General features: G+C 38.5%; 1 protein-coding gene across 2 annotated transcripts in view; it reads right to left on the bottom strand.

Moving 5' to 3' along the window:
• Stxbp3 (syntaxin binding protein 3) overlaps positions 1-15,383 on the bottom strand; it is a 40,881-nt gene that overhangs the window by 24,662 nt on the left and 836 nt on the right. Inside the window, exons 2-6 of one of the 2 annotated variants that reach the window (XM_021631707.2) lie at positions 5,738-5,787; positions 5,214-5,295; positions 4,371-4,447; positions 3,144-3,222; positions 2,413-2,513 (exon numbers count right to left, since the gene is read on the bottom strand). In XM_021631707.2, the coding sequence (XP_021487382.1) occupies positions 2,413-2,513; positions 3,144-3,222; positions 4,371-4,447; positions 5,214-5,295; positions 5,738-5,787 (389 nt within the window). The remainder of the gene's footprint in view (positions 1-2,412; positions 2,514-3,143; positions 3,223-4,370; positions 4,448-5,213; positions 5,296-5,737; positions 5,788-15,383) is intronic. The other variant, XM_060392882.1, reaches the window with a different exon arrangement.

The following is a 15,383-nucleotide window of genomic DNA, read 5'->3' as shown; positions in this document are numbered from 1 at the left end:
TGGGGCACAGAGGGTAAAAACTCAGCTGTAGAGTGCTGATCTGACAAGTTCAAGGTCCTGGGTTGGAGTTCCAACACCTACCAAAAACAAATCCCAACAAGCCAGCTCTTGCTGTGACCCACATTCCATTTGCTCCCACATCTTTCTGTTCTGTATCTTTGCATACAGATTATTTTTATCGCCTAGAATGTGCTTCTTAAGTGCTACCATCTAAAATTTTATTTATTTTTCAAATGCTTCCCCTGTCTCCTAGTAAACACTCCTTTCTGGCTGACTGTGACAGGTGTCCTCAACAAATATATTCTTCTTACTTTACAGTAATGACTCCAGCTCACTGGGCAGTGCAGCTACACATGTCCATCTCAGGCATTTTCAGTTTCCCTTGTGCTCAGTGTAGTCATGTAACTAAATTTTAGCTAATGCAGTATAAATGAAGATTTTTACTTCATTCGGTCTCTCTACTTATTATATATCTTCTGTTGTCCTGCTTCCTCAAATAGGAATATTAATTCTATAGTCATCTGGCTCATGAAGGGAATGCCTAAAAGAACAAGCTCCCAATAAATCTGCAGATCTACTGTGTAAGGTTTAAAAAGCCCATTTCTGGACTTGGTATAAAGCAAGAAATACATTCTCACACACTTAAGAGTTTAGATTTTCCTGTTGTACTCAGTTGAACTTAATCTTAATTGATACAACTTTTGGATACTTTGTATCTTTCACAGTTCTCAAATCAGGCTAGCCCAGCTACTATGCTCATCATTTCACAGAAACTACCTTGAATCTAGCAGGTAATCTCTAGCTGCTATAGAGTCTCACTCTCTGGACCAGGCTAGCCTTATACTACTGCCTTTGCCTCACCAGTGTTGGCATCTTAAGCATGCTCCATCGCACCCTGCCCTGAACCAATAATATGATTACATGTTCAGATAAACCTCTCCTCCTAGCTTAAAGCACTTAGTAGTATTCCACATGTATTTGCAACATGTTTTTATTCTCATCAAAATTTCCCATATCAATTAAACTTATTAGGTAAAACCAGGCATGGTATTGGACATTTGGAATCCCAGTACTTAGTAGGTAGAATCAGACACTATCTCAAAAAAAAATTTTTTTTTAATTCTCCTAAGAGGTAGATCAAGAAAGCAGATTAGGAGAAAAAAATTAGAAAAAAATACATGGAGAGGACCTTAAATAATTGTATTTCATAGACTGGTAGTAAAACTTTCTCAAGGGACTTCTTTATATACATAGACATTTTCTGCCATAAGCCATCAACTTAAGTCATGTTGCTATGAAATTCCTTCCTGCAAACTCAGCAACAATAGGATTTTAGTGAATTTTGGGAGTAAAATTATACCTGTTGTGAAGTAATGTTCTAGAACTGTCCACAGCATCTACTACACTACTGTTTATATCACACATGATTTCAGGACACCTATTTTCATCCTATATTAAACTTAACATTATTTAACTTAACGTTTATTGTACTAAAAGATGAATTTTAAGAAAACATAAATAAATTCTTAAAATCTTTTAATTTAGATTATGGTCTTTGTCACAAACAGCAAAGCTTAAAAGAGGAATCTTTAATCTAGGATCTTCCTATCCCCAAACACTGACCAGATAGTTTGAAAAATTCCCCTATAAAGACTAAAATCTAACACAGAGTAGAATCAGCCTACCTATTCACTGGTTGTATAACTTGAAGTAAGTTATTTAAACTCTTAAATTTTCAGGCTTTAAAGTGGGTACAGAAGCTGGGCACGGTGGTGCATGCCTTTAATTACAGCATTCAGGAGGGACTGTTAAGTGACTGAGCTCCAAGCCATCCTGGTCTACATAGTAAGTTCCAGGGCAGCCAGGGCTATAAAGTGAAACCTTGTCTTAAAACAAAACAAAATATGGGAACAGAATTATACATAGTATTGCCAAAAAGACAAAGTTACTAAATTTATGTAAAGCAACCAAGAAAATTATCTGACGAAGTTACTACTATCATCATCACTATTATTAATCAAAGACTCATTAACTGTGTCAAAGGCAAAACTAATGAATACCTTTTATTTCATAGTTATTTGATATACTATCAAATATTTAAGTTTGTTTAAATACCATAAAGAATTACAAAAGCTAAAAGTCTCTGAATTGTTTAACAAAATGGTGATGAAACTTAGCAGACACAGGGTTTGGAGCCAGATGAGATACGTAAGCCCCTTTTCATTATTACCGTTGTCTTCCAATTTTTGTTCATGTTTCTCAATTTATCATGTGACATTTACTTGGAGATTACACACAAATTTACCAAATACCCACATAAAACATTCTCAGACCATGCTTTAGTAACAAGCTCATAAAACCAATTCTGAAAATTCATTATGAACAAAAATGTTAAAATGAAATTACCAGTACCTGAGATTCATGTGGAATAAAGGAAATGTTTATTTCTTTACATCTTCTTATTGACTTGGAACAAGATGCTTTAATCTTGTTAAAGAGACTGTCAGGACAGACTGAGGGAGGAAAAAGCACAAATCCATCTAAATCTTTACTTCTTTTGAATAAATCATCCCAACATGTAAGAATACTTTTATGTGCAATGACTGGAGTTTGTAAAGCAAGCTGCTCTGTAGACAGAGACACTATTACACGGCACGAGACAGATAAGGAAATAACAGGCTTCTTTAGCTGTTATTTTCTGGAACAGAGTTTCTCTGTGAAGCCTTGGCTGTCCTGGAACTTGCTCGGTAGACCAGGCTGGCCTCGAACTCAGATATTAGCATGACTCTGCCTCCTGAGTGCTGGGATTAAAGGTGTGTGTCACCACACCTGGCTTCACACTTTTTGTTGACATATAGTTACATAACACAACATAAATGTCTCAGGACTTCTTTCCTGTCTTTTGCTTTCTATATAAATGTGGACTATGGGGAAAATATGATAGATTTTTCTCCCATAAGATATACCAAACAGAAGGGCTTTTTTTCTCTGGTACTTTCCAACGGCTTCTTTCTAATAATATAATGCTCAGTTAAAATTTTGATTAAGATTCCAAAACACTCATACATGTCAACTACAAAGCAGACACTCTAAAATTAATAGATATTAAACAATGAGATAATACTCTTTAGAAAGGTACTTACAGTCAGTGAAGTATAAATATGCTGCTTTATATTTGTTCTCAGATTTACTTCCAAAATCTCGCAAGAAACAATCTACAGACTTTAAAAAGAAGTGAGATATTAACACATATTTTATTAAATACTGATTTAAATATGCTAGCTATAAAGTAACCAAGATTATTTTATTTCAATAAAATAACTTCTTACTGGCTAAAAGTTTAACTTATAAACTGACTTTTAAATAACCATTTCTCTGGCCAGTGATAGCTATTAAGGCAAAAGAGTCATAAACATAAAAGATAAATACATCTTTCAAAAAAAGACTTATTTACCTAAGTTTTCATCTATTCCAAAATTAAGCAAGGGTCAACAGGAGCTACATGAATCTCAAATGCTATAAAAAAACCCAGCATTTTATATAATTAAATTCGGCTACAGATTCAATGCAATTCCCATCAAATTACCAACACAATTCTTTACAGACCTTGAAAAAAAAAATTCACAACTTCATATGGAATAATAAGAAACCCAGAATTGCTAAAACAATCTTCTACAATAAAAGATCTTCTGGAAGTATATAATCCCTCATCTCGAGCTGTACTATAGAGCAACAATACTAAAAACTGCATGGTACTGGCATAGAAACCTACTGGTAGATCAATGGAATTGAATAGAAGACCCTGAAATAAACCCACACACTATGGACACCTGATTTTTGACAAAGATTCCTTATACATTCTTACTGGGGACAGTACAAATAAAACATAACACAGAAAACCTTTTGTAAGTAAAGCAGCTAAAGGAAATAGTCTTCTACTTAGGCATATTTAAAACTCGGAAAGAGAAACTTGTTTTTGTTTGTTTTATAGCCAGGGCTGAGGGACAGGAGAGACGGTTCAGCAGTTACGAGCACTGCTGCCCTTGCAGATCTGTGTTCAGCTCCCAGGCACCCACACTGGGCCGCTCACACGTGCCTCTAACTCCAGTTGCAGGAATCCAATACCCTCTTCCGGCCTCCACGGGCACCTGCACCCAGCTGTGTACACACAAAAAAACAAACAAACAAAAAACCAAACCAAAACAAAACCAAAAGAAAAAAAAACCCAAAAGCAGAAATACTAGCATATACCCAAAATAAAAATCTATTAATATGATCAAAGTGCAATGAATCTTGCACATGGAAAGCACGCACTCTAACACTGAGCTATACCCCAACCCAAACACTCACTCTTAAGACGAAATACTCACTTTTGATGTTGGAGAGATAAAATAAAGAGCTTTCATTTGTCTGACAGGTTCACGATTCTTATAGATGTTCTCTATAACTGACAACAAAAACAACAACAGTCATTTGATAGAACCAAAGTTTAATTTTTTTTAAATAAACTTCACTGTAGTTTCCATTTATAATAATAACAACAGTAAACATATTTATATATTGGGCTTAATTTTTTTTTATTTGCTAAATAAGTCCTAAAAAAGTATCTTCTCTGAGACTTTATATGAAATTATGAGAAAAAAGACAAAGTAGCCTAGTAGAATATACATAAGCAATCAATATCCCAGAAAAAAACAAAGAAATGAATTTAAAAGTAAAATAATTCTTGGGGTCAGTGAGATGGCTCAGCAAGTAAAAAAGAACTTACTGCTAAACCTGGTGCCCTAAACCTGGTGCCCAGGTAACAAATCACTTTGTTCGTCTAGGCATAGTGGAGCATGCCTATAATCCCAAACACTCTGGCAGGCAGAGGCAGTGGATCTCTATGAGTTCAAGCCCAGCCTGGTCTAAAAAGTGAGTTCAGGACAGCCAATGCTACACAAAGAAACCCTTGTTTTCAAAAGCAAACCAAACCAAACCAAACCAAACCAAACAAAAATAAATCACTTTATTCATATATTATTCATTATTTATATGGTCAGAATTTCTGGAGACTACTGGATTTATTTTCATATCTCACAACTGAAGAATGAAAATCTGTTATGACTAGAGTCCTAAAAAAGAAAACATCCTTGGAAGCGTGATCACTAGCTAAAAAGCCTCCACAGTCTAAACTCAGGCTCTGAAGCCAGTTCTTGGGAGTGAGCACTCACCAGTTACACCCTCTTGTAGAAGGTCTGTCATTCTGCAGCATGACGACAGAAGTTTAGTGGTGAAGTCATCTAACAGCATTATCTTAAAACAGAGTAAGTCAGGGAAGCGTAAGGATGCGGGTCAACAAAAACAGGGTCCTGGCAATTCTTCTTTTAGCATGCATCTCAGTACACATACATGCAAATACTTCTACAGGTAAGGAAAAGAAATATTTCTATTTCTTGTGGAGCTTGTTCATCTTAAGTATACCTAATGTTTAACACCGAGTTTTCCATAACTGTCATTTGTGGAATTACTGCTATAAAGCACTGTGCAGACAGTATCTGCAGCTACAGTATGACGTATACCATCCCATCCCCTAGACAAGGAAACAAGGACATGTCATGCGACTTGTACAAGGTGCCACAGCTTAGCAGCAAAGCGAGGTCTGACAGTGAGGTCCCTGGCCCTCGCCCTTGGGAGCGTCCTAAGTACAATACAACACGCTGAAGCCCTCCACACAGAGGCAAATCCCAGCGTCTACCTTCCATTCGCCTTCTTTCCGGCAGTCATCAAACACTGATGTTTTTATTTCTGTTAAGAAAAAAATGGAAAAAAAAAAGTTTAGTAATCTAAAGCAACAATTAGAAATGTAAGACTATGTAAAAGGTTCAAAATGGCTGAGAAAAAAATTGCAACCTGGAATGTGTTAAACTGCATAAACTCTACTTATTAAGCTGTAAGTAAAAATACAACTATATTCAGTACCTAACCTGTACAGTTAAACTGTAATATATTCTCAAACGTAAGTGTATAAACATGTCCAGGAGATATTTCTGAAACTATTATCTGATTTCAGTTTTCCTTCTTTTTTAAATCTTAAGAAACAAATAACCCATAGAAAGATCCTGAACTGGCTTGTGGCTAAATTACATCTGACAATCAAATCTGCATAAACAGTTTTCATCCTCACTTACTTTCTTGTTAAAGACACATATAGGCTGGGGCTGGGGAGACGGCTTGGTGGTTAAGAACACTTGATGTTCTTGCAAAGGACCTGGGTTCAGTTGTGAGCACCCCTCCTGCCTCTACCTCCCAAATGGTTGCACTGTAGGTATGCACCACCACTCCCAAGTCTAATTCGTTTAAACTTTTCTATTTTTAAATTTATACATCTTCAGCAAATGCTTCTGGGAAATTGACCATCACATTTTTCACACCATGTTTAAAAAAAAAAAAACATTCTAATGATCTAATTAATAGGTGTTATTGTAGCATAGTAATCCACAGGGAGGGAAGCTCTATTACCCAAACCATATCTTGGGAGCGGGAGAGACGGCTCAGTGGTTGTGCGCAAGTGGAGTGTCTCACATCACCATAACCTGAGCCTTCCTCCGGCCTCCACAGACAGCTACGCTTTTGTATACATACCCACAAGCATACACATAATTAAAAGTAAACATAGACCTTAAAATTTTTATTTCTTTTTTCCAGTTCCTTGAAATTTCTTATGTGACAGAAAATCTATGACATGCTGGTGATATGATCCTTGACTAGCTTTAGCAAGCAGCTGGTCACCAGAAGAACCGTGCTAGGAGGCAACAGGGACTAGAGATTGTGTTCAATTACCAGTGGCCAGAGATTTCATCAGTAAGGCCTACATAACCCACCCACTTTCTGAGTCACTGAATGCACCCAGGTGTGGCAATGGTGATACACCCAGATCCACAGGGAGAGAAGCCCTATGACTTTCTAGACCTCAGCCTATGTCATCTGGCTGTTGATTAGTATGCTTTAGAAAACAACAACAACAAAAACAAAAAGTAACCAACCAACAAGAACAGAAAACCTGATAATAGGAAGTAGTTTACTCGAGTTTGTAGGCCCTGAGTTACTGAACCTGAGAGGGAAGGCATCCCGACTGTCTTCCAAAGCCAGGAAGTGTAGGAGCATGGCACGCCATCACTAACGTATGCTACTTGTAACAGATTCTGAGGTAGTCTGACGGCTCTGAATCCTAAGGCCTGCCAAGGTTGCCACTAAGCAGTGCTGGAATTGAGCTAGCTGCAGGCTAGCCATCCCATCAGCCTCTGAAGAGTTGGAGAACTGGTTAGTAGAAAAGAAAAAATAACGTATTTGCTGTTAGAAGTGTTCCAAGGAAAAGTAGTTAATACTCATCACAAAAACTGACTTCTGGGGCTGGCAAGATGGCTCTGTAGTTTTTGCTTTTCCATTAGCCTGACAACCTGTGCTCGATCCCCAGATTCCTTGACAGGACAAGAAAACCAACTCCCCGAAGTTGTCCTCTGACCTCCAAAGGCACACTGTGGCCTGCTCTATCTTACACATACACTCAACAAATGGAAATTTATAACTTGTGATAGAACTTTTGTAATCAGGAAGATTTTTGAAGTGTTAAGTTAAAAGTTAACTGAACACTTATGAGATGAAAGTTGAGTGTGATGACAATTACTTGGTACCCAAATACCAAGTAATTGGTTGGAAGAGGCAGAAGGATTTAGAAGTTCAAGATTATCATCAGCGACATAGAATTGGAGGCCAGCCTGGGCTACATGAAATCCTATCTCAAACCAAACCTAGACACAGCAAAGCAAAACAATGATGGCCGAGGAGGCAGCTCAGTCAGCAGAACGCGTGTTGTGCAAGCACAAGGAACCAGTTCTGATTCCTCCTGATTCTGAGCATTCCCCGCAGCTGTGGGGGAGTGTCTGTACCCAAGTGCTGGGAGGAGAAGGGGAAAGGGACAAAGGAGGCTCCCTGGAGCCCACTGGCTGGCTAGCCTAGACGAGGTCCAGGTTCAGTGAGAGAACCTGCCTCAAAAAATAAGGTGGAGAACTATGGAGGAAGACACCTGGTGCCCACCTCTGGGCTCTCCCCACGCACACAGACCCACCAAAAAAAAAAAAAGTCAGTAAAGGCAATTATACATATATTGCTTACTAAGTAGACTGTTATCAATTGTTATAGGAGAATAAACGAACAAGCAAACAAAAACAAACCTGAAGTATTTAGCCGCAATTACATCAGAACGCAAGTTTCTAGGGTGGGCCAGGCAAACAGGCAGAGGAGGCAGAGTGCAGACACCAAGAGCCTGCTTCCCTTTGTGAGCAGCCTCGATGGGCAGGCCACAAGTGAAAGTTGAAGCCAGTGCGAGCTCCTACAGTTACTCTGTTCTCTAAGGCACAGACGCTGCTGGAGCAGAGGTCACAGCGTTAGTCTTTGAAACCTTATACCTGCGCTGCCCCGGATGACAGAACTAGCCGTGTGTGATCACAGAGCCCTGCAAATGGAGCTAGCAGCAGCCAGGTATAGTGGTTCATGCTTGTGAGATTCTGGCACTGGAGGGCTGGCAGGAGGACTGCTTTGCATTCCAGGCCTGCTTGGGCCTCAGGATGAAATAATGACTTAAAATAACAAAATCACTCAAAATGTGTAAAGTTCTGTAAGAAAGAAAACAGCGAGAGAGGACTAGGGCATGACTCAATGGTAGAACAGATGCTTAGCATGTGTGAAGCCCTGGTTTGATCCCTAGCACACCAAAACAAAATAGAGAAAGACTTTGAGGTTTAAAAAAGAGGAAATATAAGAGATCCTATGAATTCTTTTTCCCCTGACCTTATACATCCTCATATCATGTTAAATATTTTGAATGCAGGTTAAATAAAATATATTACAATTAATTTCATTTACTTCAATTATATAAAATTTTACTTCAACTATAAAATTTTGTTATCTCAAGCAGCTTGAATTATAGCTTTACTGTGTAGAAAGTATAGCCTGAGACGCTAAAGATAGCTACACAGTCAGTGTTAACATCTTAAAAGTAAATAATAAATAACTGAGCTGTAGATGGAGACATCAGAAGCATTCATCAAAATGATAGGACCACAGGTAACCCTGAGAGTTGGGGGAGGGAAATCGCATCAGCTATGACAGAACCTGTATTTCCTTTATGCACCAGTACAATGAAAATCACTTAACCTTTCCTTTTGCAACTGAATATGGACCCCAAAACTCAACTCTTTTCCTCTTACTCTGCCTACTCCATCCCTACTCATCCTCAGAGACTATGCTCACCACTAAGTTTCACGTCCATCAGTTCAGTCCTTCAGTTTGACAGTCTTACAGACCACCTCTCCTGGACCTCATTCAATCACACAATATAGGTTTAAGCATGTACACACCTCAAGTAGACACACTTCCATAAAAACTGCTCTCAATAAAACTAGTTTTATTGTCATTTTCTTAGTCACTGCCATGGGGTTTTTCTCCTTCCCCCACATTCAATCATTAGGCATTATTGATTGCTCTTTGGCCTCTGGCATTTTGTGCTGCCACTGACATCAACGATACCCTGAGTCTTAACATCCTTCCCTGTGGTGCAATAGTCTATCTGGCTTTGCTGTTTTCTATCTCCAATTCCTCTGTCTTTTACTTTTCACACTCCTGCTAGTCATGTTCCTGAAACATAACCCACCTCAAAAGGCCCTCAAATGCTCACTCTGTCCACTGAGGAAAATCTAAACAGTGTCTAGCATGCAAGACATTCCCACTGGCTGGCTTCTACCTACTCTCTAAGCTGATTTTCCACCAGCCCAAATGCTATCCCAACAGCAACCCACTGGCACCAAATACCCACTTGTTCTCACTTGGTTCCTCTCAGGTACAAAAGGAAACGTGTATAATTGTAATGCCAAAGACAGAACCGGGAAGGGAGAAATCAAGAAGTATGATGGTGCACAACATGGACAATGCCACCAGAACATTTGCATATGACCTCACCACAGAGAAAAACGGGAGAACATGATAATAATACTTTAGAAACAGGAAATAATCTATGAATAACTAGAGTTTTAAAAGAAAGACATTTAAAAAGCTAAATGATGTGGAAACCATGATCAAGGAAATAAGAGGAAAAAATCCTGCCAGTTTTAAAGGATCTCTATTAAGACTGAAAAGGTAACTAATTTCTAACTGCTCTGCCTCATCTTAATCCATGGCTTCATGACTACTATGCACTATGACCTAAATCCTGCTCTTTAACTCAGCTCATTTTTCCACTCTGTAAACCTTTACATGTGCTTATGAGACACCTAAACTAGCACTTAGAATCACGATAACTCAGAACTGCTTTTTCCCCTTAGACTCATCCCTTCTTTCTCTTCATCAATAAACAACAACATCAGTACGTAGTCTCCTGGACCAGAATGTCAGTTTGGGATGATTCGAGCTCCTAACCCTCTACTACTCTCATCCATCTTCTTTTTACTCTCCCTTTCACAGTCTAGCCTTCTCTTCTGCACCAACATATACAGCCCAACATATACAATGGTAAATACAAATACAAAAGCAAAAAAAAAAAAAAAAAGCACATGTATGCATGTGAAAATCTAATGAAGAGTGAAGGATTCTCTCTTAAACATGAGTGTAAAGCTGAAAAAAACATTATTACAAATTATTGGATGATAACCTCAGTTCTGGACAGGCAGAAGCAGGTGGATTCTCAGTGCTAACCAGCCAGCCTAGCCAAAGGAGCTGTTCAGTGAGACTTTGTCTCATAGGAAAGACGTTAGACAAAGCCACTAATATCAACCTCTGGCCTCTGCAAGCATGCACACAGGAACTAGAATTTGCACATGCAGATTCTGCGTGCATGCACACACAAGAGGAAAGAGTGAACCTACCCTCTAAAAGCTTCTCAAGAGATTCCTAACTGTAAATGGTGTCTCATGCCTGTAATCTCAGCATTCAGAGGGCAGGAGGGCTACTGCAAATTCCTGGCCAGCCTGGGCTAAAGAGTGAGATTTGTCTGAAAACAAAGCAAAAGGAAAAACACAAAAAGGCAAAGCAGAAGGGACTTCTCTTAGGCAGCAGTGAGAATGGTAAAGGTAAACTAAGGAGAGTGGGTGAAAATAAAAAGTCAGCCCATTTGAACTTAGACTTGAAGGCTAAAATTTGAGTAGGTAAAGAATTAAGGAAAGGGATCAAAAGACAGGAATGGCCCATCAAGATAAGAAGATAAAATAATGCAATGAGAATAAACAATATGTGTTAAAGTTATTTTTTAAAAACTGCTCTTTTTTTCTCTTAGCTTCTCTCTTAACCTGGCTATCACACAAATAATTGAGACTCTATTATATTTGTTTAATAATAAGCTTCACAACATCACAACTGAGCAGTTATTACTCTATTCATAACCCTCCAAGCTACTTCAGCTTCCTCCCAGCGCACATCTCACAGAACACTTTGTGTTCCCCCCCCCTCCAGCTCTTCTCCTGGTCCCTCCTGGACATCTGCCCATTGCTCACTCAAAATGTTAATTTTAATTTTATATCATGTGTAAGGGTTTTTGTAAAAATGTCTAAAAAAAAAATGTTGTATTCCAATGGATATATGTGCTAAAGCACCATCAGCTCCAGCTGGCAAAGGCATATCCAAGACAGTCACCATCTCTAACAAATGTATATATACCCTTAGAATCATGCTCTCCAGAATTTAAGGCAAAAGCCCATCAGAATTCTGAACATGAACCTATGGCACGATGCATATATTTCAGTTCTCCAAACTCTAGAAAATGGAGCACAAAAGCCATTGTATGACCTTCTTCCAAGGCAATACCAAACAGGACCTGTATTTCTCCTTTAGCATATGGCCCTTCATACAGTATTTGAACCTTAACAATTTGTGTACCATATCTAATCTGACCATGCTAGTCTATAGGCAAAGCATTTTTATCCAGCATCTCAGTGGGCTGCCAATCTGCAATTTCTTCAAGCCTTTGTAGATGTTTCTCATCTGGAACTTTCTCTTTTGGTATTACTGTAAGTTCCAGATTGGATTTCTCTGAAGGTTCCCTATACCATCCTCTGTTCTATGGCCTTTAATTTAGCATCTATTTCTCAAATTCTCCTTTTTCTAAATCTTATTCTGATCTTTCCCAAAGAGGATATACAAAACTGAAATTGTTACTGAAAAAAAATATTGTATGCTAAGAGAAACAAACTCAAATGGAAATCCAGAAACACTGTGTCACTGTGTCTTCCTCCATTTTCAACACAGAAAATAATCTTCTTTAATATCAAAACCTTTCCCTAAAGAGTTTATTTTCTTAGACCTAGCCTCCCTTCTAGACTTTACCAATTCAGATGTTTGAGGCTTCTCAGTCTGTCTCTGGCTCCTGTTTCAAGGGAGAAGCTTTTTCTGCCTCCCTCACTGGATCATTTAGGAGAGAAAAGGAAGATTCAGCCATGGGACAGGTCCAAGGGACATCAAGAGAAAGCTGGAACAAGGAAAGCTACAAAGTGAAGTATCTCTGGGCTGTACTCTGGGGGGAAGCCAAATTAACTTACAGGGTTAAAAATAGAGTAATAACTGCTCAGTTATTGTGTTTGTGAGGCTTATTATTTAAAAAATATATGAGAGCTTCAATTATTTGTGTGATAGCTGGGTTAATAGAAAAACTGAGAAACAAACATAGTTTTATAAAAACAACATTAACATTTTGGCGCTTACAGTCAATTGCTGAGCAGGGGAGGGAACAGAGAGAACATTGCAGTTTTAGGAATTACATAGGTATAATACCTTGGCATGTTATTACAAAATATAATCTTAAATCTGTATCAATATGTATACATTGATATATCAATATTTATACATTGGTATAAATATTTATACCAATGTAATATTTTGGCTTATTAATGTTCTTTGGTCTAAAAGTAGATTCAATAATCTACCATTTTGCTTATCATTCCTATAACCATCTTTTAAAAATTATTGTTAAATCTTTTCATAATTGTTATTATTATATATAGCTTGTCACTGTAAGAAAAAGAGGTTTTTATTAGACTGAAAAGGAGAAATGGCTCAGCAGTTAAGAGCATTTGTTGCCCTTGTAGAGGACCTGCTTCCTGCCAGTCAGGGGAGGAGTTAAAGAAGGAAGAAAGGGATTCAGCCTCGGAGAGGTCCAGAAATTGGCATATGAATTACACAATAACTTCATGCCTACAAGGACAGGCATGGGAGAAATCAATACCATACAACGAGGGAGATTGGAGCTAGGCAATACCCAACAGTAGACTGAAATGGATTTTAGGCAACTGAGTGCCTCTGCCGGTCTTCAAGCTAGTATTATTAAAAGAGTTTGTCCTGGCGGCTATTTCCTGGCTGGACTAGAAAGAAAGAAAAGGCAAGCACTCTGGAGATTGGTTAGGAGACTGTGTATAAAATAATTCCTACTCTATGGTTTACATTTCACAGAAGCCACAGACAGGTCAAACATTAACTCTCTCTGTGCCAGGTATAGATTTTATTTATTTATTTATTTGAGACAAGGTCTCAAAGTTCAGACTGGCTTCAAACTCAGTACACAGCTGATCTGATACCTGTACCTCCACCTCTAAGTGTAGGGATTATAGGCAGGTGCCACCATACCTGACCTTAGGTTTAGATTTAATAGCTCTTGTCAGGGTTCATTTTAACAGCATTATCAAGATATAAACTGCAAACTACAGAATTCAAAAGTGTACACGCTAATGGTTTTCAGTATGTTTAGTCATGCATCCAGTGCTACATTACCACAATTGCTTTGAGAACATTTCTACTATGCTAAAAAGCCTCATGTCCTGGGGCTGAGGAAATGTGTGGTTCAGATGGTAGATTGCTCACCTAGGATGCAAAAGCCCTTGAGGCTAATCTCCAGTATTGAAAAAACAAAAAACAAAAAAACAGGTATGGTAGGATTCACCTGTGATCCTAGTACTCAGGTGGTGAAGGCAGAAAAATTGGAAGTTTAAGGTCATTCTTAGCTACAAAGTTGAGTCTGAGGCCAGCCTAAGGTACATGAGAACCTGTTTCACAAACAAAACAAAGTTTTGTGTGGTGGTGCATGCCTTTAATTCCAGAACTCAGGAGGCAGAGGCAAATGGAGCTCTAGGCCAGCCCAGACTACAGAGCTCCAGGACAGCCAGGCACACACAGTGAGAACCTGTCTCAAAAAACCTAAAACCAAAGCAAAACAACAATAACAAAACTAACCAGAAACCCAATCCCTTTAATCTCATCTCTTCAGCCTGGAACACATTAATCTCCTTCCTGTTTTCTCTCGATTTGCTTGTCCTGGATGTTTTTCACATGAATGGTATCATATCATGTGGTCCTTTGTGACTTGCTTTTTACGTAGCAGGTTTCCAAGATGCAGTAGCATAAAACAGATCTGCATTTTGCTCATATTTATTGAAAAAAAAAGGCTATAAATCCATGTGTGCATTCACCACTCATCCATGCATCAGCCTGTGGGAATTCGAGCTCTTTTTGTTTTCTAGTTAAACCATTTCCACAGCCCCTCAATACATGTGCATGTATGTATATACACACACACACACAAATCAATATACATATAGAGAGTGTATAGACACTGGGTTACTATTATCTTGTGTTTGGTTGTGTTTCTATTTACACAAGTTCCAAAGAATATTTTACAGCCTTCTACCTTCTTCCTCCCCTCCAGCCTGTCTCTCCATCTAGTGAGGCTGGTGTTAGCCCAAGTAACATTAAGAGGGAAACTGTGTTATCTTTACACTCTCCTTCTTGTCTAGTTTTCGCACTTCAGAGACTGGCACTACTAGCATTATGGTAGCTTTTTCTCACAAGCCCTAATATAAAGTGCCCTGAAATAATTTACCCAACACAACTGCCACCCATTTTTGTATGAGAGGTAATGCGGCCAATCTGCCTAAGTCAGCTCTCTCCTTACATACCACGTGGGTCCCTGGGGATCCAATTCAGGACCTCAGGCTTGGCAACAAGCACCTACACTCACTGTGTCACCTTAATGGTCCCCACACGGAATATTTAAAGGATAATTTTGTATTTCACAAAACCTATTTATATATTTATTTAGCACCTTCTATAGGGTAAACACTATGCCTGTACTGATCTTAATTTTAATCTTACACAAGGAATTTTTAACTAATTTCTATTTTCTTCCTAGTTCACCAAGCTGGGGCAAGAAACACTAATAAGATGTTACTCCTTTTCAGCTACTAGACTATAATTACTTAGAACCCAGAGAGGCCAAACAAGGAAGTCCCTTCTGGTTTGCTGCTTTCATTGGTCCTCTCACCTGGCAGGCTTAGGTTTGGTGTGATTTTAATAAAAGTCGTGGTGGATAA

Source organism: Meriones unguiculatus, chromosome 10 (genome assembly GCF_030254825.1).
Source record: "Meriones unguiculatus strain TT.TT164.6M chromosome 10, Bangor_MerUng_6.1, whole genome shotgun sequence".
NCBI lineage: Eukaryota > Metazoa > Chordata > Mammalia > Rodentia > Muridae > Meriones > Meriones unguiculatus.
This window is presented reverse-complemented; position numbering and strand designations above follow the sequence as displayed.